This window comes from Sorex araneus, chromosome 2 (assembly GCF_027595985.1).
Source record: "Sorex araneus isolate mSorAra2 chromosome 2, mSorAra2.pri, whole genome shotgun sequence".
Lineage (NCBI taxonomy): Eukaryota > Metazoa > Chordata > Mammalia > Eulipotyphla > Soricidae > Sorex > Sorex araneus.
The window spans coordinates 9,729,424-9,754,541 of NC_073303.1; the positions used below are offsets into that span (position 1 = coordinate 9,729,424).

General features: G+C 39.1%; 1 protein-coding gene across 1 annotated transcript; it reads right to left on the minus strand.

The window, feature by feature from the left end:
- On the minus strand, positions 1 to 25,118 carry LOC129401594 (E3 ubiquitin-protein ligase TRIM38-like). Its single transcript, XM_055124291.1, has 5 exons — positions 24,711 to 25,118; positions 6,656 to 6,886; positions 5,531 to 5,553; positions 5,324 to 5,436; positions 1 to 527 (listed from the first exon to the last, which is right to left on the minus strand). Exons 1-5 carry the CDS (start codon positions 25,116 to 25,118, stop codon positions 1 to 3), a joined length of 1,302 nt encoding a protein of 433 aa, XP_054980266.1.

Genomic DNA, 25,118 nt, shown 5'->3' on the forward strand with positions numbered 1-25,118 from the left:
TTATAAATATATGGCTAGGTTATAAATAATCAAATAAGAATCTTCAGTGATGCAGAAATAAGGCCTGATAGGCTCAGGGAAAGAGGCCTTTGGGAAGGTAAAGATGTGGGAGCCAGTCTGCCAGTTGTAAAAGGAAACAAGTCCAGCCTCATAGTCCAGGAAAACCCCTATAAAACCAAAGTACTGCTGTATATTGAGAGGTGTTAGGGGTGACGTTAGAGCTACATAGTTATTATCTTCACAGCGTCTGATGGCCCAGAATCCAGACTCAGGATCCCGTGTCTTGTCATTGTCTCTTGGCACATTTTCTAGACAAACCCCGACATCCCACACAGGTCCACCAATAAGACGCATTTGAAGGAAATGTTTGCCTGAGGTGAAGGCTTCACGTCCCAGGACACAGGGTAAGTCTTTAAACCTAGCAGGAGTGTCAGGCTTCACTTGGGGGGATCCACCAAACACGATGTTTTTATTCTTCTCCACACACAGGTCATTGTGAGCTGTATCTGGATCTAGAGTAACATCAACTGCAAAAAAAATAATAAATTAAAAACAACAGACAACAAAATGATATGGTTGCTTCATGCTTAATACTCAGTAATATTCAAATTTTATCAGCCAATGATCAAAAGAAAAATTTATGTCGGACAGCCTTGATGAAAATTTAATCAAAATTATTGGTAAAAATTGAAATAGAAATCATATCTGACAGAAAGAATGGTGTGTAGGATTGAAAAGTGAATATGTGCTTAGAACAGGGCAGGACTGTAATTCTGTAGGATTGTAAAATATCTGGTAGTAGCAACAATAGACGAAAAAGGCTCTGATTACTATTCTGTGCTTATTTAACATGTTTTCCATCTTTCTCACAATAACGAATGCCAAAGACAAGATGAATAAATTTGACATATTTACTTATGCTCTTCTCCAAAGTCCTCCTTGTTTTCCCAAATGACACAAACACAACATCGGAATGGGAAAATACAGTTAAATCCATACTTGGGTATTGAAGACAAAGACTGTTATTGGGGTCTTAGAGCACATAGATACAGATAGACATTAAGGATTCACTGTTTTGGATTTTCCATACACCATAGGACTGGTTCAAGGTGATGTACCAAAAACAACAAAACCAAAAAATTGATCTGAGTAGACTTAAAAGAAAGAAAAAGATAGAATGGTCATAATGGTACTAGCCAACAGCACAATGTAAAAAATAAAACATGATAAGAAGTTGTTCAAATAAAAAGTCACTTAGTCACTTAAAGTGTCCTTGATTAAAGGTTAAACACCAAGCACAATAAAGAATGCAGACACACTTCTTAGCTGTACTTTTTTTTTTCTCCAGATCACTCCACCTTTCAATGCTTTGTCTTTCTAACCTCAGGACCGCTACAAATCAGCTTCCTTCCTTCTACCTCTCTTCGTTTTTCTTATCCAATGAGAGTGCTGGGGAGAACTTGTGAAACTAAGAGGTGGAGTGGCAGTCATTACAATGGAAGCTTCTCCCCAGTGCTCTGAGAGTCTGCACTTCTCTCTCTCAGGAAACACTCTCTCCTATTCTCCAGATCCATCCACCTGTACTTGAGGCCCAGCATGGTGAGGACTCCCTGACTCTCTCTGCTCTAATTGCTTCAGTGTGCCTTATTCATTGTCCTAAATTTATTCTTGGTTTAACACACCTGTTAAACTATCCTCAATGAGTTCTTAACAGGAGATGATTGAACACATTTTAAAACCTGGAATGGTTAAAAAATAAACCTTGTGGGAAAGCCCAACCAAAATGGGGAGATTAAAGGAAAATCACCCCAAAGAAGGGGGGTGGTGTAGAATTGATAAAAGATGAGCAGACACTTTCTCAAAGAAGTCATGCAGATAACAGAATGCAAAAATGTTCTCCATCATTTACTATCAGGAAAACTCATATCATAATAGCAATGAGATTTATCTCACATCAGTGAGACTGAAAAAGAGTTAGTAAAACAAAACAACCAGTATTGAAATAGATGTGGGGAAAAGGAATATTCTTGTTTTTAAATTTTTTATTAGAGAATCACTGTACAGTTACAAACTTATGAACTTTTGTGTTTGCATTTTACTCATACAGGAATTTTCTTCCATTGTTTCTGGGAAAGTTTTATGGCCCAACCTTCTTGGAAATGGACACTGTCACTGTCACTGTCATTGTCATCCCATTGCTCATCTATTTGTTTGTGCGAGCACCAGTAACGTCTCTTATTTGAGACTTATTGTTACTATTTTTGGCATATCTAATACCCCATGAGTATCCTGCCAGGCTCTGCCATGCGGGTGCGATACTCTTGGTAGCTTGCCGGGCTCTCTGAGAGGGGTGGAGGAGTTGAACACGGGTTGGCCAAGAGAAAGGTGAACGCCCTACCGCTGTGCTAATGCTCCAGACCGGAAATGGACAAATATCAAAAAATAAGAATTGAACTTCTATATGACACAGTCATTACACTTCTGGGCATCTAACCCAAAGGCCCAAAAACTCTATGCGGAAAATACATTTGTACTTCCATGGTTATTGCAGCACTAGTAGCAATAGTGAACATCGGAAAATACTCAAGTTTCCAAGAACAGAAAACTGGATAAATAAAGTATGTCATATATGTATATTACTGAATCAATTAATCACTGTCATCCTGTTGTTCAGTTGATTTATTTGAGCGGGCACCAGTAAAGTCTCTATTCCTCTCAGCTCTGAGATTTCAGCAGTCTATCCTTACTTATTTTTTTCCAATGACTGGAGGCTTTTTCAGGATCAGGGGAATGAGACCTATTGTTAGTATTTCTGGCACATAGAATACACCATGGGTAGCTTGCCAGGCTGTGACGTGTGGGGAGGACACTCTCAGTAGCTTGCTGGACTCTCCGAAAGGTATCTATATACTGTCATCTCATTGATCAACAATTTGCTGGAGCAGGCCGAGTAATGTCTCCATCCTAGCCCTGAAAGTTTAGCAGCCTCTCATTACTTGTCCTTCCCAACAGTGCTACATTAGAGGTTCTTCATGGTCAGGGGAATGAGACCCATCTTTGTTACTATATTTGGTACATGAATATACCACGAGGAGCTTGCCAGGCTCTCCCATGTGAGCAGTGGTTTGCCAGGTTTTCCAAGAGGGAAAACTAGGCTACCAGATGTCTCATGGCCGCACTGCAGCCATGCGCTTCCAGGAGCTTTGTTTTATAGTCTCTAGATGTTGGCCATTGATGGTATTACATGACACTGGGGGCAGTTTCAGGGTGTGAGTGCCTAGCTACTGGAAAATGGGCAATCTGGGTGAAAGAGGCCCAGGCCCGATCCAAGACACCTTGGAGATCTCAGCCCTAAGTCCCGCAAACCTGGGTTCCTCTGCCAGTTCCTGCATGCATGAGGCTCGTTCAAATGTGTGGAGAGTGGGCTTGATCATGGCCATATATATATATATATATATATATATATATATATGTACGTGCAACACGATGCTACTGAACTCAGAACCAGGAGTAAAATAACAAAATATTATACATACTTAAAATATTATAATAGTTTCATCTTAGCTAGAGAAAGGGTGCAATATTGTCATCAATAGATCTGACTGAACACTGGTTATAGGAATAGAGAGAAACAAAGTCTGCAGATACTCACTAAACAGAATATATACAACTCACTCTGTAGGTGAGGAGGTCTGAATTACAAGAAGCTTTGCTCTTATCTCTCTGGGAACTGCCTCCATCATCACCCCAGTTACGGCTTACTGCTCTCACAGTATAGAGGCATTAAATTTTCTCTCATTAACCATAGGCTGCCAAGAATGTCATGGTATTCAGAGCATTTTTTCCTCACTACTGCAGAGCAATATCTCTATACTCTAAGCATATTGACACACACAATGCTGTCGACAGAGCGATTTAGTTTTGATCTCTGAGGCTGTCAGACTGACAGTGACTTTAATAACCCCCCGTCTGTTGGTGGAAACTTTGTCTTACTACTTTTAGGACCAGAGACCTATCATGTTCAAGTTACATTGAACTTAAACAGTAAAAGTGATGGGGTTGCATGTCTGTTATTGTATGTTAGTATGGTAGTGTTAAAAATGCCATCAGATTCATCCTAGGGACTCTAGCTTTGTGATGTCTCTGAAGAAATACTTGACCATGTTGGGAGACTCATATGTAAGCATTTGAGTTTTCTTCAGGAAACACATGGAGGCATCCAACCTGCAGCCAACAAGGAGCTAGTGCCCGAGGTCTTAAAGGGATCAAAAGGAAATTCTTCCAACAATCACATTGAGCTTGGAAGCAGATTGTGGTGGCTTCCATGTTAAAACATTCCAGTGATCATATTTACTGCAGTAGTTTTTAGAGTCCGGGCGAGAATTCCTCTGAGCTGTAGTAAGATTCCAGAAATCTTGTGAGCTCGACTGTTCTTCTTTTTGGAAAGGGGGGCAGTGTTGGCGCCTCACCTGACTGTGCTCAAGTCTTACTCCTAACTCTGCACTTAGAGATCACTCCTACCCGAACTCAAGGAACCATATGGTAATTGTTCTTATTTTATAGACTAATACATCATGAAAAAAATCTGTTTCAGATATTTTTTTAAATGTAATTGTAGGATATTTGGAATTAAAGTCATTATGAAATGAATAAAGAAACAAACAGAAAGATTTTTACTAAGCAGCATGTAGTTTTCTTATGGTTGAAATGCTTATTATGCTGCCTAGTCTTTTCCTAAACCCACTGGCAGAACAGTGAGCTTTCACCAAACTTTCTGGACTAATTCTGGGAAATGAATGACATAAGTATAATCATCATGTTTCCAACCCTCTTCTCTTCTCTATACTTTGTGTAGTTGATGATTTGTTTTAGATTTCTCATAGTCCACTGGAAAGTGTTTATGCTTATGTTTTTCACTGGGACAGATATAGAGGTTATTTCCCTGGAGTACATCACTAGTGAGCTGGGAGAAGAGTTTGAATGGTCATCAAGAAAACCAATACTCGGGGCTACAGCCATAACACAGTGGGTAGGGCATTTGCCTTGCACGTGGCCGAACTGAGTTTGATTCCCAGCATCCCATATGGTCCCCTGAGCACTGTCAAGGGTGATTCCTGAGTGCAGAGCCTGGTGTAACCCTTGTGCACCGCCAGGTGTGACCCAATAAGCAAAAAAGAAAAGAAAAGAAAAGAAAAGAAAAGAAAAGAAAAGAAAAGAAAAGAAAAGAAAAGAAAACCAATACTCTACCTAGAACCTGTACAGGAAAGAGTAGTAAAATGTGTTGCCCATTTTTATTATTTAGAGAAATATTCATGTCACATACCATAATCAGTCTCAAACAATTTTATCAATTCAGAGAAAATGCGATTAACATCAAGCATATTGGGAATTTTCAAAGAGACGTCCTCTGGTGCACTGAACTTCATAGCAGAAATCCTGATAAGAAGATTCCAGAAATTTCATCAGTGCAACTTTCCATTGTTCTCCATATAGCAACTATCCCTCCCTCCTGAATTCAAAGAGCACTCACCTGTCCAAAGTGTCTCTCGCATCCTATAAAGTAAGATAAGATGTTGGTATAGAAAATTAGCATTTCATAAAACTTTGATGGGTGGATGTTTATAGTTATACCAAAGAGTAAATTGAATGGTTCTACTCAATTATTAGTGAATTTCTAGGGAATAATTCCCATCCTATTCCCAAGCAACAAATTCTTCTACAAATTACACCTGCATATCTTTCCACAGACTATGAGTTATAAGCACTGTGATAGACCATTGATATTCAACTCAACCTTTGTTTACCTTCTCCTGTACATGCACAGCTTTTGAGAGAAACACTGACCCATTATATTACCCTGACAGTACCTGAACAACCTCAGAGTATGTTTCATTATTTTTGGAACACGCAGATTTACCATTTCAAACAACCAGATGTGATCTGTTTGATGGAAAATCAGAATTGTCTCAAACTTGCTCACTAAGCACTTTTTGCATTCAGTGATCTCATTTCTTCTGAAGAGGTCACAGTGGATATTGTTTCTCATAAAGGTCCCTACAAGCAAATTCCCACAGAGCCCTGGAAACTCACTCAGTAAGGGGGTGGCAGCAAGTTTGCACTGAGGTGGAAGGTCTTGCTGTGCCACCTCAATCCTTAAACAAATAGAATAAGGATTCCAGGCATTTATCACAGTATACAATATCCTTACTATAGCTAAACTCAAACCTATCTTGCTCTGTTTGAGCAAGATACAGGAGCAAATCTTGATGTAAGTCTATCATTGATTTTGATGATGCGTTTTAGCCCCCAACAGTCAAGAAGAATATCTTTGAGGGGGTTATTTGACACCCGGAATCTCTGTAAATGAGACTGAGGCTAACATGCCTACCAAAGTTCTCCCATGGTTCCCGGAACTTCCATATCTATCTAAGAAGCCTCATTTGTATTCCTTTATTTACACAGAGACACCCTAGACTAGCACAAGACATCTGTATATAGGCATGTGTATCTAAAAGAAGTACTCATTTAAATTCTCCTTACTTGTGTAAATTTTTGAGAAATAAGAATTCAAGCCATTTCTCTAAATTCTTCAGCAGTCTCTCTAAAACCCCAGAAACTGACACCTTCATCTGTTCTTCCAGGTGCACACTCTCACCTGCAGTAACTCATGGGCTGAGCTCTGACATTTCCTCTCCAGTTCAAGGATAAGTTTATTGAGTTCCTGGCTTTGCTTCTCCAACTGAGCTTCTATGTCCTGCAGTCTCTTTAGAACTTGCTCCTTTTCATTCTCTAGTCTCCATAGATAAGATTTCTCCTCCATGTGTAGAATCATGTGAAAAACATTAAAACTAGACTTGATGCTTTCTTCTTTATTAAAAATATGAGACTAGAATGAAGAAAACATAGTCCAAAAATGGGAGAATTTTATCTTTAGATAAATAAACAATCAAAATATAGTAGTTCCATTGAATCAGAATTCAATAGAAATTTTATAGGAAACAAAAAGTTTAATTTTTAGGGATTTCAATTTCTCTACATGTGACTTCAAAATTTTTCCACCCTTATAACTGTTATACTGAAGGAAGAAAGAATACCTTCTGTGAGTCCAAATTCAGAATTCAGACAAAAATTTCAGGGCAGAGGTTTGAAAATAAAAACTCAAAAGGCCAGAGCCCAGTCCCCAGCCTTTTGCCTGAAACCACACTCCCAGGCCAGCCGCTGCCTCCCAGAGCGGAACCCCATTCTCCAACACGTGTGTTGACCCATAGCGTTGCCTTCCTACATCTACCTTTCATGGCATGACTTCAAAATCTCTAACCACAGAGCTGTGTAGACAAAGAAGTTGCTGTGTCTACACCCCACATATTAGGTACTAGTTAACCCAGGCCTCATATACTTTACCTATCAATTTGCCATGATAACACACAAAGATAGCCTCATTACAGGCAAAAAACGTACATGGGACAAAATTCCAAAACGAAAAGGTCACAGTGGTAAAACAATGCAAAAACTCACAAGGGATAATGATTGAAGTTGCTAGCCCATATGAATGAAACAGCAATAATTAACTATAAAAACTTTTAGATACTGAATAAAAAACAGAGCTTTTAAGGATGTACAAGGATCTCAAAGAAACTATGGAATGCACTGCTGTCAATACACAAAAGGATATTAGAGTAGAAGTGAGGAAAATGCAAATGAAAACAGCAGCAGAGATGGCAGACCTAAAATAAATTGGTAGGTGAAATGAAATACTCAGTGGAAAGCCTCAGCAACAGATTAAGAGCTGCTGAGAACAGAATCAGTGAACTCCTAGATGACGTGCAAAGAATCTCCAGACAACAGCAGAGAATGGAAGGGAGCCTGAAAGTGAACCAATGATGTCAAGAGAAAATTGGGATGAAGCCAAGATGAATAACATAAGAATCATTGGATTCCCAGAGGGATGGGAAGAAAACCCTGTTGAAGAAACTGTCAAACACATAATTGCTGAGACAGTCCCAGAACTGAATTCCACATGCAAACAGAGTCAGGAGGTTTGAAGCATACCAGCTAAAAGAAATCCAAACTAAAATACTCCTAGGCGCATCCTTATCAAAATGATGAAAACCATAGAGAGAGATAAAATTCTGAGACTAGTAATATCAAAGAAAGATATTTCTTATAAAGGAGAATTTTCAAGATTCACAGCAAACCCATGGGATGAAACACTAAGGGCCCGATGACAGTGGTGAGACATAGTGACAAGAGTCAATGAAACAAATGCCTCACCAAGAATACTTTACCGAGCTATACTCTCTTTCATATCAGAAGGAACAAATATACAAGTTCACAGACAAACAACAACTCAGGAACTTCACAGCCTCAAAACCATGGTTACAAGAGCAACTAAATTTGCTATGTTAAGACAAGACAAGCCCTACAAATACACCAAACTTTTGCAGAAAAATGGGACAACACCCCATAACAATAACCTGTCTCAATATCAATGGGCTAAATGCACCAATAAAAGGCACAGAATGACAGGATGGATCAGAACTCTGAACCCAACATTCTGTGGCCTGCAAGAAACACATCTGAGCAGTCAGAGCAAACACAGACTCCAAGTGAAAGGGTGGACAACTATTCTACAATCAAACAACTCCCTCAAAGAAGCTGGAGTGGTCATACTAATATCAAATCACATAGACTTCAGAATGAAGGATGTTACTGTTGGTATATAGAGTGCCACTTACCTTTTACTGATTAAACAGGTTACAAGAGATTGTTAAGGCCAATTCTTTTTTTCCTTTTTTTTCATGTCTATCTTTTTAAAAAAAATTTTTATTGAATGACTGTGAGATACTTGTAAGCTTTCATGTTTGGGTTACAATTACACAATGATCAAATACCCATCCCTCCATCAGTGCACAATCTCCCCCTTCCCACCCCGCCTTTCCCACCCTCTCGCTGCCTCCATGGCAGAGAATATTCCCCATACTCTCTCTCTACTTTGGGGCATTATGGCTTGCAATAAAGACACTGAGAGGTCATCCTGTTTGGTCCATTATCTTCTTTCGACACACATCTCCCATCCCAACTGATTCCTCCAGCCATCATTTTAGTGATCCCTTCTCTATTCCATCTTCTCCCCTCCATTTATGAAGCAGGCTTCCAGCTATGGGGCAATCCTCCTGGTCCTTGTATCTACTCTCCTTGGGTGTTAGCCTCATGTTTGATACATCCACACATGGAATACTATGCAGCTGTTAGGACAGATGAAGTCATGAAATTTGCTTATAAATGGATAGTCATGGAGAGTATCATGCTAAGTGAAATGAGTTAGAAAGAGAGGGACAGACATAGAAGGACTGCACTCATTTGTGGAGTATAGAATAACATGAGTTTGACACCCAAGGCCTTTTGTTAATAATCAAAGGACCTGTAATTCAGGAATGACACACACTCCTAAATGTATATGCACCTAATGATGAACCAGTAAAATACTTAAAACAAATTCTCACAAAGTTGAAGAAAGATATTGATAGCAACACAATAATAGTAGATGTTGCAGTAAGGTTTGGTTAAACAGTCTGAGGCATTGAGATATGCACGCGAAAGAAATAATTTTTGGAGGATCACAAACTGTCTCTGGTGTTGTGTGTGCCCCAGAGCAACCTGTTCAGCCTCTTTTATTAACTAGCTTAATGTCTATCCAATGATATTCAGCCACATAGGCAGAATATGCAAATTAACTTAGTCAACAGAAACAGTAACAAAGTCAGTTACATAACTGGAAGTATAGTCAGTTACAGTAACAGTAACTTTAAAACAATCCAGACCTAGCTAGCCCTGAGATTGTGAGATGTTGTACACCAACATTTCCCCCTTTTTTATTTTTTTTTTATTTTTTTTTTCATATTGAAAAACTTTTATTTATTTTTTTTTATTTTTTGTTTTTATTTTTTATTTTTTTATATAATTTATTTATTTTTAATTAGAGAATCACCGTGAGGGTACAGTTACAGATTTATACACTTTTGTGCTTATACTTCCCTCATACAAAGTTCGGGAACCCATCCCTTCACCAGTGCCCATTCTCCACCACCCGTAAACCCGGCGTCACTCCCACCCTCCCCAATCCCATCTCCCCCCCACCCCACCCTGCCACTGTGGCAGGGCATTCCCTTCTGTTCTCTCTCTCTAATTAGCTGTTGTGGTTTGCAATAAAGGTGTTGAGTGGCCGCTGTGCTCAGTCTCTAGCCCTCATTCAGCCCGCAACTCCCTTCCCCCACATGGCCTTCAACTACAATGTAGTTGGTGATCACTTCTCTGAGTTGCCCTTTCCCCGGAAGGTGAGGCCAGCCTCGAAGCCATGGGGTCAACCTCCTGGTACTTATTTCTACAGTTCTTGGGTATTAGTCTCTCACTCTGATATTCTATATACCATAGATGAGTGCAGTCTTTCTATGTCTGTCTCTCTCTTTCTGACTCATTTCACTCAGCATGAAACTTTTCATGCCCATCCACTTAACTACAAAATTCTTGACTTCCTTTTTTCTAACAGCTGCATAGTATTCCATTGTATAGATGTACCAAAGTTTCCTCAACCAGTCATCCGTTTTGGGGCATTCGGGTTTTTTCCAGATTCTGGCTATTGTAAACAGTGCTGCGATGAACATACATGTGCAGATGTTGTTTCGATTGTACTTTTTTGCCTCTCTGGGATATATTCCCAGCAGTGGTATTGCTGGGTCAAATGGGAGCTCAACCTCTAGTTTTCTGAGAATCGTCCATACTGTTTTCCAAAAGGGCTGAACTAGCCGGCATTCCCACCAGCAGTGTAGAAGGGTCCCTTTCTCCCCACATCCTCTCCAACAGCGGTTGCTTTTGTTCTTTTGGATGTGTGCCAGTCTCTGTGGTGTGAGGTGGTATCTCATGGAAGTAAAAGACCTTTACAAAGAAAACTACAAAACGCTACTCCATGAAATCAAAGAGGACATGAGGAAATGGAAACATATACCCTGCTCGTGGATACGGAGAATCAATGTTGTCAAAATGGCAATACTCCCTAAAGCATTATACAGATTCAATGCGATCCCAATATGTATACCCATGACATTCTACAAAGAAATGGATCAAGCAATCCTAAAATTCATATGGAATAACAAACGTCCAAGGATAGCTAAAACAATTCTTGGGAAAAAGATGATGGGAGGCATCACCCTCCCCAGCCTCAATCTTTACTACAAAGCAGTAACAATTAAAACAGCATGGTACTGGAACAAAGGCAGAGCCGTAGACCAATGGAACAGGGTGGAATATCCCTACACACAACCCCAAATGTATGATCATCTAATCTTTGATAAGGGAGCAAGAGATGTGAAGTGGAGCAAGGAAAGCCTCTTTAACAAATGGTGCTGGCAAAACTGGACAACCACATGCAAAAAAATGGGTTTAGACCTTGACCTGACACCATGCACAAAAGTCAGATCAAAATGGATTAAAGACCTCAACATTAGACCACAAACCATAAGGTACATTGAAGACAAGGTCGGCAAAACCCTCCACGATATTGAAGATAAAGGTATCTTCAAACGTGACACGGAACTAAGCAATCTAGTAAAAACAGAGATCAACAAATGGGACTACATTAAACTAAAAAGCTTCTGCACCGCAAGAGATACAGTGACCAGAATACAAAGACTATCCACAGAATGGGAAAGGATATTTACACAATACCCATCAGATAAGGGGTTGATATCAATGGTATATAAAGCACTGGTTGAACTCTACAAAAAGAAAACATCCAACCCCATCAAAAAATGGGGCGAAGAAATGAACAGAAACTTTACCAAGGAAGAAATACGAATGGCCAAAAGGCACATGAAAAAGTGCTCTGCATCACTAATCATCAGAGAGATGCAGATCAAAATTCCCCCTTTTTTATTTAAAATGATCAGTAACAAACAACACAAACATTTTCACAAATATTTCCAGCAATATCTCAACACTGTTATAAGAAACTCTAACCTATTCTACAGAAATTCTTTTTCATTTTACTATACAAAGTTTGCATACACAGAGTTTACACATATTAAGTAATATTTCAGTTCCAATCCTGGTTCAGAGACATTTGTCAATGAAGACCAATTAGTCTCTAAACAAAAACAACACTCTCATGCCATTTCTGGATTAAATTCATGGTCCAGGTTTTTCCACAATAAGTAACTGCCGAAGCACTCCTGTTATCAGATTCTTCTCTCATGGACAAAGAAGAAATCACCTGCATCCATAAGTAAAAATAGAAACTTCCTCCTCAAACTTCATAGATGTTCCAATAAAATATGCATGGAATAATATCCAGTCTTATATAATAAACCTGGTATCCCTTGAAACTTATGTTTTGAACTAAACCAGGACCTTTTGAACCTGTTTTTATATACAATTATTTCAATTATTTTTTAATAACTCAATATAATGCAGATACAAAAAAATTGTAAGTATTTAGAGAAAAAAAATGTACATAACAAAAACTTGTATTTTTACAAAGCATGAGGAAAACATCCTTTTAATTTAAAAGTTCTTATACTTTAGATTTATACCTTATACCTTAAAATTTTTTGGAATATATATTAGAAACCTTTGTGATGGGGCTGTTTGCCCAGTTACAAGGATTTCCATTTCTGATTTCAATCTGACTTCAATATTTAAACACTTAACACACAGACATACAGAAAGACAACAAATATTACACGCATGTGCATTCATAAATACCTGATATATTGATCTGACCCTCCAAGAACCAGGAAAAAAAAACCTGATGGACAGAGAAAGGAAGGGCAGTCCCCAGGGTAAAAATTCCCTGTCTGCCAATTGGGATTATCCCCCGTTTCTCAGTCTAACCAGCTTGTCTTCTTCTGTTAAAACTGGGTCAAAAAGAAGCACTTCTGTTTTTACAAAGCTGACAAAATTTTATACAAAAGGAACCTATACTGCAGTTTATTCATTTGCCATCTCTTATTCACTAAGAAGCTTCAGTGAATAAGAAGCTTATACTTGTAGAGACATAATCAAGCCCATTATCAGTTTTCATTGTCTTGGAAAACCCATAACATCAAATGCTTCTAACAAATGAGTCTTCACAGCTCCTGTCTTTTCTGAAGTTAACCCAGAAGCCCATCAAAAATGTGAATAGGTATCAATTGATTGATGGACATACTTTGTTTTCCAAAAGCTGTGATAATAGTTACATCCATTTGCCAAATTTCCTTTGTCTTTATTCCTCGAGGATTAGCTCCCAAAGGCATATGAGGCATATTGATTGCCTGAACAAGTAGGACATTGCCTAATAATATCTTTAGCTTGCCTCCAAGTAAGGGCATATTTGGTTTTCAATGCACGAGTATTTTGATGATGTAAAGCAGGAAATTTTTCTGCATTTACTACTAAGGTAACCAACGTATCAGCTCTATCAATGCCTTGAACTAACGGACTAGGAAGACCCGTATGAGCTCACATATGAACAATGTATAAGGGATGTTTACAGTCTCTCAAAACTTGCTGCAAAGTTTTAAATAAAGAAATAAGCTCAGAGTCACTCAAAGGCAAAGCAACAGTAAATATATGATTGACAGTCCAAGCTTCATACTGAGAGTCTGTTACAATATTTATTGGTTCAGAATAATTTTGTAAAAGAGAAATAATTGCAAACAATTCTTTCTTCTGAACCAATTTATATGGAGTTTGTAATACCTTATCATTTTGCATATCAGTATAAGCAGCCTTTCCTTCTTTGCTAGCATCTGTAAAGAATGTAAGAGCAGACTCAATAGGTTCAGCTTTTATAATGTTAGGCCAAATCCAATTAGTAAATTTAAGAAATTGAAATATCTTTTGCTTTGGAAAGTTATTATGAATTTTGCCCAGATAATTAGTGCAAGCAATTTGCCAATCTTCATCAATTTCCCACAGTGCTTGGATTTGTTCACTAGTCAATGGTACAATTATTTCAGTAGATTCGCTTTCTATTAATTGTCTAGTTCTTCTTCTTCCGTTGAAAATTATTTGAGATATTTTATTTACCTATCGCTGCAGCCCGTGGTGTGTTGAATATGCCAAAAACAGTAACAAATAAGTCTCACAATGAGAGACATTACTGGTGCCTGCATGAACAAATTGATGAGCAATGGGATAACCGTGCCATTTTTTTTTACATAAGTAACCAATGTTTTACTAGACTTGTTACATAAAAAACTCCATTCCACAATATTAGTTCCTTGTACCAAAATCCCAGTAGGAGAATGTGAAGTATGCGATACTCTCAGATTAAATTTTCTGAAGAATAAATTCTATCCAACTGAGCCTTATTAACAATTTCCTCAATTATTTCTAATTCTTTTTCAGCTGCTGGGCTAAGTTGCCTTGGACTATTAAAAGAAGGATAACCTTACAATCTTTGAAACAAATTTTGTAGGGCATAGCTTGGAATACCGAAAGAAGGTCGTAGCCAATTTATATTTTCTAATAGTTTTTGAAAGTCATTTAAAGTTTTTAATTTATCTCTATGAATTTAAACCTTTTGAGGTGTAATTTTACTCTCCCATATTATTTGTCCCCATAATTCCCAAGGAACCTGACATGATTTGTCCTGTGCAGTTTTTAAACCCCATGACTCTAGTTCATAAGTTATAACTTCATAAATTTATGGATTTGGTGTACAATGTTGTACACCAAATTTCTTTCTATGTAAATGTTGTTGTACAACATCTCACAATCTCAAGCCTAGCTAGGCCTGGATGTAAACATTGTTTTTCTGTTCCTTCAATGGCAGACCAACTGCTTTTGTTAAAGAGTTCTGGATGTCCACATAGGCATCCTGCTGAGATGTTACAGAGTTACCCATTACTCTTTTTTCTTGTTTTCCTTTATTCTTTATTTCTTTCTCCTTTTCTTCTTTTCCCTTTCTTTCTTTCTTCCTATTTTTCTTTATTTCCTTTCTCTTTTCTTCTTCCTTCCTTTCTATCTATATTTCTTTATTTCTTTTTTTTTTCTTCTCTTTCTATCTTTATTTCTTTCTCCCTTCTTACTCTTTCTTTATTCCCTTTCTTTCTCTTTTTCTTCTTCTTCCTTTCTTTCTATCTATATTTCTTTATTTCTTTCTCCCTTTCTCTCTCTTTTTCTTCTTCCTTTGTTTCTTTGTTTCTGTCTTTCTTTCTATCTATATTTATTTCTTTAACCCTTTCTCTTCTTCTTATCTTTTTCTCTCTTTATATCTTTATTTCTTTCTCCCTTTCTTTTTCTTCTTCCTTTCTATCTATACTTCTTTCTTTCTTTCTTTCTTTCTTTCTTTCTTTCTTTCTTTCTTTCTTTCTTTCTTTCTTTCTTTCTTTCTTTCTTTCTTTCTTTCTTTCTTTCTCTCTCTCTTTCTTATTATTCTCTCTCTTTCTCTTTCTTCTCTTTCTCTTTCTATTTTCTTTATTTCTTTAATTTTATCTCTCCATTTCTTTATTTCTTTCATACGGGGCCTTTATCTTCAAGCCTCGCGTTGAGCCCATATGCTGCAGTAAGGTTTGTTTAGACAGTCTGAGGCACTAAGATATGCATGCAAATGAAATAATTTTTGGAGGATCACAAACTGTCTCTGGTGTTGTGTATGCCCCAGAGCATCCTGTTCAGCCCCTTTTATTAACTAGCTTAATGTTCTATCCAATGATATTCAGTCACATAGGCAGAATATGTAAATTAACTTAGTCAATGGAAACAGTATCAAAGTCAGTTACATAACCGGAAGGATAGTCAATTACAGTAACAGTAACAGAAAAACAATGTTTACATCCAGACATAGCTAGGCCTGAGATTGTGAGATGTTGTAAAACAGCAAGTGGAGATTTCAACACCACTTTATCACTTCTTGATAGATCAACCAGACTCAAGCTGAGAAAGGACATACTTTATCTGAGGGAAGAAATGGGCTTAGTGTATATATATATATATATATATATATATATATATATATATATATATATATAAAACATTTCATACCCCAAAATCTGAATACACATTCTTCTCAAGTGCACATGGGTCATAAATTAAGAGAAAATAAATTGTATCAACAATCTTTTCAGACAATGATACACGGAAAACGAAATGAATCACACACCGAAACAGAAATTTAAATTGAACACCTAGAACTTAAACAACTCAAAAACAAGTGGCTTACATGAGTCTGGACTGTGAACTAAGCCATTGCCCCACACCGGCTGAGGAGGTGAGACATCTCTCTTCCTAGTTTTTTTTTTCCCTTTATGGGGGGAAGCAGCCTGGCTTCCACCAAATTATGAGGATTATAAGCGGGGATGAACTTGGCAACTTGGCATGGGGAGGAGAAAAAAAAGAGAGACAGTTATGTACTTGCAACACGGGATCCTGGTGCAGTCTCAGACCAGTGCCGGTGAAGGCTCGCGCTCCACCGAGACTTGACCCTGGCGATCACAACTTTGGTGCGGCCTCTTTGCTGCTCATGGACCACTATCCGGAGACTAGCTAGACTACTTTTGGTCCCCAAAACCCCAAACGGGTTGTAGCCATGTGTCTGGACTCTGAACTAAGCCATTGCCCCATACTGCTCCAGGAGGAGAAATTATGCAATTTCTAACATAAATCTCCCTGGACTTAATTACTAAAATACTAAAATACAGAAATCCTAAACCGCGCGGCAGCTACTGAGGCCGTGCAACTTCATATCTCTTCACTTTCAGCAATGGGAGACTAATTATCAAATGCTTCCTTGTCAGTAGAACTGTTTTTTTTTTTGGAGGGGGGAAACTCCAACAACAGTAATGAGTTTTGTGTTGAAATATGAATCGTAATCAAGGTAAAGAGAAAATGTGAAATCTATCAGTTACGCAGGCAGTGGTGGGGGGTTTGGGGGTGGGAGGTATACTGGGGTTTTTGGTTGTGGATTATGGGCACTGGTGAAGGGATGGGTGTTTGAGCATTGTATAACTGATACATAAGCCTGAGAACTTTGTAACTTTCCACATGGTGATTCAATAAAATAAATTTAAAAAAAAAAGTGGCTTAGAAAGGAAAGCAAAGAGAAAATCAAAAGATTCCTGTAAAGGAATGAGAATGAAGACATGAGTTACCAGAACCTATAGGACATGGCAAAAGCAGTGTTAAGAAGAAAGTTTATATCTCTACAAGCATTCCTCAGAAAGGAAGAACAAGCCCACATAAATAACTTAATCTCACAGCTAAGATCTTGTAGAATTGGGGGTATGTACCATCAGCAGGTCAACCTGGACCTGCACTATGAGTGCATTAGCAGCCTGATGGTGCCTTCAGGCTTCTCTCAAAATTGCCGCTGTGCCATCGGCCAGATCCCAATAACTTGGGACCAAGTTTACCAAGAATCTAAACAGCCAAAGGTTAGGCATGTGGGAGTTCCACACAAAACCACTTCCGGCTCAGCTATACAAGCTCATTTGTTGGCCTTATTTCAGAGATCTATAGATAAATCTCGAAAGAGATCAAAAGCCATTGAAAAGTTAATCTTGGCTGAACACATGGCTGAACAGACTGGGGTAAATTTGAGGAGGGTGTTGGCCTGGAGGCTCCCCCAAGCAGAACCCCCAGAAGCCACTGCTTCCACAATCCAAAATTGCCGCCATATCCCCAGCCTAACTCCACTGTCTCAGGACATACCTCACCAAGATACACTCTGTTTAAAATACTGGGATGTGGTTTTTGTGACTGAAATCTCCAGACTTTCTCAGAGTTGGGGTAGGCTACTTCTCCCATTTCCCAATACACATGAAAGAACTAGCAGTCACCCCCTTGAACCAACTCAAGCATCATCCTGTAAGCTCTGAGGTCAGCCTTGTTTCAGAGACCCCTAAATAAATCTCGAAAGAGATCCAAAACCACAGAAAAGCTCAGACCCATGCATGACTGAAACAACTAGGGTAAGTTGGAGAAGGACAGGTTGGCCCTTGCCCATCCAAGCAGAGCCCCCACAGCCATTTGCTTCCGCAATCCAAAATCGCCACCACACCTCCAGCCTGACTCCACCATCTCAGGATGGACCTCACTAAGATACAATCTGCTGAAAATTTTGTAATGTGGATCTTAGCACACCGAAAGCCCTGGCGCAGAGATACAGCATTGAGTCCTGGAAGATACCACAGCACCAGCGATCTCTCTAGGCACCATACTGAGCCAATTTCACCGGGGCACGTTAGGTGGAGCAGGTGTGCTCTCTCCACCTACTCCAGATGAAATTCCAGTGATCAAGAGCTACCACAAGCAAGGCCGAAGTGTGTGAGTTCCCGGACTAAATCTCCAGGCCACATAGTGGCCTGAGTACTACGTACCTGCGTACTCCAGATGGAATTCTGGTGACCAAGAGCTTCTATAAGCAAAGGCCTAGGTATGGGGGTTCCAGGACTAAATCTGCAGGTCTCATGGTGGCAGAGGACCAGGGCAGTCCCTCCTCAGGTCCCTACCTGTCCAGGTGACTGGCTGTCACACTCACAATTTGCCTTTGGGCACAATCATAGTGTACCAACAGCCCTGGTCCAGAGACACAGCAGTGAGTCCCAGAAGACATCACAGTACCAGAGATCCCTCCGGGCTGCAAACTGAGCCAATTTCAATAGCACAAACCAGTTTGAGTAGGTGTACTCTCCCCACCTACTCCAGATGCAATCCCAGTGACCAAGAGCTTCCACAAGCAAGCCCCAACCCCACCTCTGGTATGCAGGTTCCAGTACTAAATTCTCAGGTCACATGGTTACAGAGGAACTGGGCTTCACCTCTCTGGGTCTCTGGCCCCCCAGCAGAATGACTGTCATGCCCATAGTTTGCCTCCTGGTGCCATCTTATCACACCAACAGTCCTGGCCCAGAGACACTCAATTGAATCCCAAAATGGATTAGTGTCATACAGAGATGTCTCTGGAACCCAACCATTTACAATCTAGAAAGTTACATTTATAATTGCAGCCGTGAAACCTCTCATGATATTCAAAATGAGCAATGGGAAATAAATTATCGAGTGTCATAGGTAGGCTTGAATGGTGGTGGCAAATTTTGAGCAAAATATAATACCCAAAATGAGAGAGTTTGGGAAATTGTCTGCCATAGAGGCAGAGTGAGGACTGGGATGTGTGTGGTGAAAAATGTGCACTGGTGGAGGAGTGAGTGTTTTATTATTGTATGGCTGAATCTCAAATGTGACAGCTTTGTAACTCTATCTCACGGTGATACAATTTTAAAAAAATGTAATGTGGAGTTAATGCCCAATTCCATCAACTTAATCAATGGCTGAACAAATAGCAGTACTCCTACATTCATCACCACCACCATCATCATCATCATCATCATCATCATCATCATCATCATCATCATCATCATCATCAGCCCCTTGATCGTCGAATTTCTCGAGTGGTCTCAGTAACATCTCCATTCATCCAAGCCCTGATATTTTAGTAGCCTCTCTCTACTTATTCTTCCAATGATGCTGTACTAGAGGCTCTTTCAGGGTCAGAGGAAAGAGACAACGCTTTTTACTGGTTTTGCATATTAATACACCATGGGGACCTTTCCAGGCTCTCCCATGTGGGCAGGAAACTCCCAGTAGTTTGCCAGTTTCTACCAGAGGGAGAAGTAGGCTATAAGATACCCTAGGCTGTCATACCCAGGTACTGCCCCCAGCACCATGTAATCTTGTCAAGAGAAATCTCAGGAAAATGGGAATCAACAGAACTTTCCTCAATATAGACTAAGTCACCTATCTACCATAAGCCCATGGCAAACATTATTCATGGTAGCACTGTAGTCCCGTTGTTCTTCAACTTGCTGGAGTTGGCACCAGTAATGTCTCCATTGTGAGACTTGTTGTTACTGTTTTTGCATCTAGATATGCCATGGGTAGCTTGCCAGGCTCTGCCATGAGTGCAGGATACTCTTGGTAAATTGCCAGACTCTTCTAGAGGGACGGAGGAATTCAACCTGGATCGGCCTCAAGCATGGCAAATACCCTACCCACTGTGCTATCGCTCCAGTACAACATTATTCTCACTGGGGAAAAATTAAAGTATTCCTTCTAACATCGTGAACAAAACAAGGTTGCCCTCTCTCACCACTTCTATTCAATATAGTACTGGAACTACTTGCCATAGCAGTTAGGCAAGACACAGATATAAAGGGCATCCAGATAGTAAAGGAAGAGTTTAAGCTATCACTATTTTCAGATGATATGGTACTCTACTTGGAGAAACCTAGAGCCTCTACTAAGTAACTCCTAGAAATAATAGTTTTGAATAGTAAAGTGGCAGGTTACAAAATCAATACCAAAAAGTCCATGCCATTTCTATCAACAAACAATGGAAGAGATATTTTTAAAAATCCCATACAAAACAGTGCCTCAGAAAATCAAGAACCTTGGCATAACTTAACTAAATAGATGCAAAACCTATACAAAGGAAACTACAAAACACTACTTCCAGGAGCAGAAGAGGACATTAGGAACTAAAGACATATACCCTACTAGTGGATCTGGAGAAATAACATTATCAAAATGGCAATACTTCCCAAAGCATTATGCAGATTAAATGCAGTTCCTAAAAGGATACCCATGACATTTTTCAAAGAAAAAGACAAAACACTCCTGAAGTTCATATGCAGCAAGAAACTTGCATGAGTAACTAAAGCAAACCTTGAGTAAAAAGGGTGGGTGGTATTACCTTTTCCAATTTCAAACTGTACTATAAAGTAGTACTAATTAAAACAACATGGCATTGGATTTGAAACAGATCTGCAGACCAATAGAACAGAGTTGAATATTCTGACACAACCTCTTGAGTATATGATCACTTAATTTTTGACAAAGTAGCAAGAAACCTGAAGTGCAGCAAGGAAAGCCTCTTCAACAAGTGGTGCTGGGAAAACTGGACTACATGCAAAAAAATAAACTCAGCCCTCTGTGTAATGCCAAGTAAAATATTCAGATCCAAATGGATTAAATATCAGACTTGAATTCATAAGGTACACGGAGGGAAATGTAGCAGAATCCTCCATAATATTGAAGCTAATGGCATCTTCAAGGATGAAACACCAGTGACCAAGCAAGTGGAAACAAATAAAAACAAATAGGATTACATTAAAGTTGGAAGCTTCTGGACTTCAAAACAGTGACCAAAAATATAGAAGAGCCCACAGAATGGGAGAAATGATTTATCCAATAATCATCAGATAGGAATTTAATATCCAGGATATTCAAGACACAGAAGAATTTTACAAGAAAAAAGTCCTCAACCGCATCAAAAAATGGAGGGAAAAAATGAATAGAAACTTCCTCACAAAAGAAACTCAAATGGCTAAAAGGTGCATGAAAAAATGCTCTATTTCACTAATCATCAGGGAGATGCAAATCATATCAACAATGAAATATCATTTTATACCACAGAATCTGGCACACATCAAAAAGAACAAGAACAACCAGTGCTGGCGCAGATGCAGGAAGGAAGGGATTCTCCTTCATTGTTGGTGGAAATGCCACTGGTACATCCTTTATGGAAAACAATATGGACATCCCTCCACACACGAGACATAGAGGTCCCATATGGCCCAGAAATATAACTTCTGGGAACATATATAACTAAATATGTATAATTTCTGGGAATCTTTATCTCAGAGATGTAAAAATACAGTAGAAATGACATCTGCAAATATCTACTTATTACAACACTGTTTACAATAGCCAGAATCTGGAAAAAAAAAACAAGTGCTGGAGAGCAAATGACTGATTAAAGAAACCTTGTACATCTACACAATGCAATACAATGCAGCTGCTAGAAAAAAATGAGATCATAAAATTTACATATAAGTGGATGGACATGAAGAATATCATGCTAAGTGAAATGAGTGAGAAAGAGAGGGACAGACAGAATAACTGCACTCATTGGTGAGATATAAAGCAACATAATTGGAGACTTACACCTGAGGACTGTAGAGATAGGTGCCAGGAGGATTGTACCACTACTTGGAAGCTGGATTCAAATGCTAGGGGGAAAGGCAGCTGGGATAGAAAAGGGACCATTAAGTAAATGATGCTGGGAGGGGTCACTTGGGATGGGAGATGTGTGCTGAACATAGAGTATGGACACAACATGATGAACTCTTAGTACCTGTATTGCAAGCCATAGCACCCAAAAGGATAGAGAGAGAGTAAGAGGGAATGTGCCTGCTGTAAAGGCAGGGGCAGGGGGTGGAAAGGGGTGGGGGTGGCAGGAGGGATACTGGGAACATTAGAGGTGGAGAATGGGCACTGGTGGAGGGATGGGTGCTTGGTCATTGTATGACAACATGTAATCATGAAAGTTTGTAAGTCTGTAACTGCATCTCACTATGATTCAATAAAAAAAGAATGGAGGAAAACCTCAAAAACCAATGACTGTGAAATTTGAGTATAAGTTTTTGGATTACATCAATATGGCCAGAAAAGTTGACTCTCCTGTGAAGAATGGTCAATCATAGAATTAGACCTTAGTCTGCCATTAAGGATGTTCTTGCACCATTTTCTGCTACTCTTCATGAATTTTTTGAATGAGTCCCACCTGGAGAGATCCTCTTCCTCACAAAGATTACTTTTGGGGAATGCAAATTACCAGACCTAGCATTGTGGTAAATTTCTCACAGTGGCAGGCCTAAACTTCAAAGAGTTTCGAGATGTTTAAACTTATAAACCAGTTAAGATGAATCTCAGTAAGGACACCACTTATTCTTTTCCTAACTGATATTAGGACTCCTCAACAATTACTTCTGAAATGTAAAAGAAACAGGAGCTCAATTCTCAGATTTGTACCCAATGAGGAGCATTAAAACAAATAATTTGAGATTTATCTATTTAGTCTAGATGAATAAGATTAAAACATCCTATTGGTTTGCCTAATTCTTCTGTATGTCTCAGCTCTAGGGGGAATATATTTGAGATCAATGAACTCAAATTCTTACCTGAAAATCTTTTATTTCCTCTCTTATGTTCCTCTGCCATTTCTTATTTTGTTCTTCTTGTTCCCTAAAGTATGTCAAAGTTCTCTGGTAGGTTTCCTGAAGGAAAAATTGTTTGATGATGGCTTATTAATTTGGGTAATTTTTCATTATATATCTCAGGAGAGATGACAGACTTTAATCATAAAAATAATATTGGAAACTTGTATAGTCCTTAAGCTTTCAAGGATACTGACTATGAAGTGAAAAATTTGATCTCCGGAGAGAGGAGAGTCTGCCATAGAGGTGGGCTTGTAAGGGAGAGGTGGGAAGGCAGTGGGATGGAAGCTGGCAACATTGGTTGCCGGAAATGGATACCAGTGAAAGGGATGGGTGTTGGAACACTGCATGGCTGAAACCCAGTCAAGAACAGTTTGTAACTTTGTATCTCATGGTGATTCAATAAACAAAATTTTACAAATGTTTTAATCTCCTGAAAAACCTGAGGAACTGTCAAGGTAATTAATATCATTTTTCTAGTTTAAAAATATGTTCTTCTATTGAACCATGGCCTAAGGCATGCAATAATAAATTTTTCCCAGTTAACATTATACAAAGAACAAGAATATAATAATGTATAATAGTATTTTATGTGACTGTCTTAATTTCAAAAAACCAAAGATTATTGACACCTTGATATATTTATTAGTACTCTTACTATCACTATGTATAAGTAAGGGTTGGCCAAGTATCATTGGAGTTTTTTGAAAGAGGCCAGGGACAGATGGAGAGATACTTCAGGGGTTAAGGGACTTGCCTTGTAAGAGCAGACCTGGTACGATCCTGCATATCATTCCCCAAGTACATCCAGAAATGGACTCTGAGCAGAGAGTCAGGAGTAAACCCTGAGCACCTGTGGGTGTGGTCCCTAAACCCAAACCCAAATGGAAAGTCAAAGGGACAAATGAAGGTCAATGAGAAAGAGAACATGCTGTGATCAGGAATCTGAATTTGATCTCCAGAACTCTATTTTCTTTGAGAGCCAACGGTTATGATACTGAGATTCCTGAACATGGCCAGGTATGGACCTGGTGTCACACAGCACTGCAGGGCCCTGCCACTGAACAGTCAGGCCACTGATCTTGTATCACATGAAGTGACCACTGGACCACAGAACACAGCTAGGAAAACACTCTGGACAAAAATAGAAAGGGAGAGGGAAGAGCTTTAATATCTAATGAAAAAGTCATTATGCAAGCAATTTTAACTTATTTACATAAAGCTTTGCATATTTCAAACTTTATTTCTTAAATATACCTGCTCCCATATTAGGAGCACACTTTAAGGTGAAAATTGTCTATCTTAAAAGTAGTAATCAATCTTCTAGCTCTATAAAGTTAGTGTATATTCTGACTCTGTCTGAGTATATAAGTATACCTATCAGTAGTTCAGAGCTATCAGGGATTTATGAGATTTTTTTTCATAAAACACTGTTGTTTTGCAGTGGGCAAATATTTTACAGATATCAGTGTCCATGGAGATTATGACTACACTCTGTGTATGTGCATTAATATTCCTATGTATGCATATATTATATGGACAGCCTTTACTAAGTTTATCTGAAGACTAAAGTGGTGAAAGCTAAAACATCATCTTGGGTTTCATATTAAACAAGTTTAGGTCCATGGATGCCAAAGAGGAACGAGTACTTGGTGAAGCACACTGGGTAGTACTCACCTTGTAGCCCTGACAGGCATCTGCAGTAAGGACTGTGGTGTGCCCTTTGTGCTTTGATTTCCGCTCACATATCAAGCAGATGAGCTGACCATCATCTTCACAGAACAGGCTGAGCTTCTCTCCGTGTTCTTCACACAGATGTTCCTGCCCCATCTTCTTAATGGTGTCAATGATGTTTTCTAGCTGCTTACTGGGTCGGATGCTCTCCCTTTGAAACTGTGCCCTACATACAGGACAATGGTAGTTTTTCTGGGAAGGTGACTTCTGTTGCTGGTTCTCAAGATTTTTTAATATGCAAGAACGGCAGTAGAAATGTCCACAGTCTATGGACACTGGCTCAGCCATCAGCTCCAGGCAGATGGAGCAGGTGACTTCCTCCCACATGGTGTTAGCTGTGCCTGAGGCCAT

What these genes read in the sequence shown, in the direction of transcription:
- LOC129401594 (XM_055124291.1), bottom strand. Translation starts at nt 25,118, where the DNA reads ATGGCCTCAGGCACAGCTAACACCATGTGGGAGGAAGTCACCTGCTCC. An exon ending in CAGCCCATGAGTTACTGCAG is followed by an intron (nt 5,554 to 6,655) that starts GTGAGAGTGTGC and finishes CTTACTTTATAG; the next exon opens with GATGCGAGAGACACTTTGGA. An exon ending in ATTGTTTGAGACTGATTATG is followed by an intron (nt 528 to 5,323) that starts GTATGTGACATG and finishes TTTTTTTTGCAG; the next exon opens with TTGATGTTACTCTAGATCCA.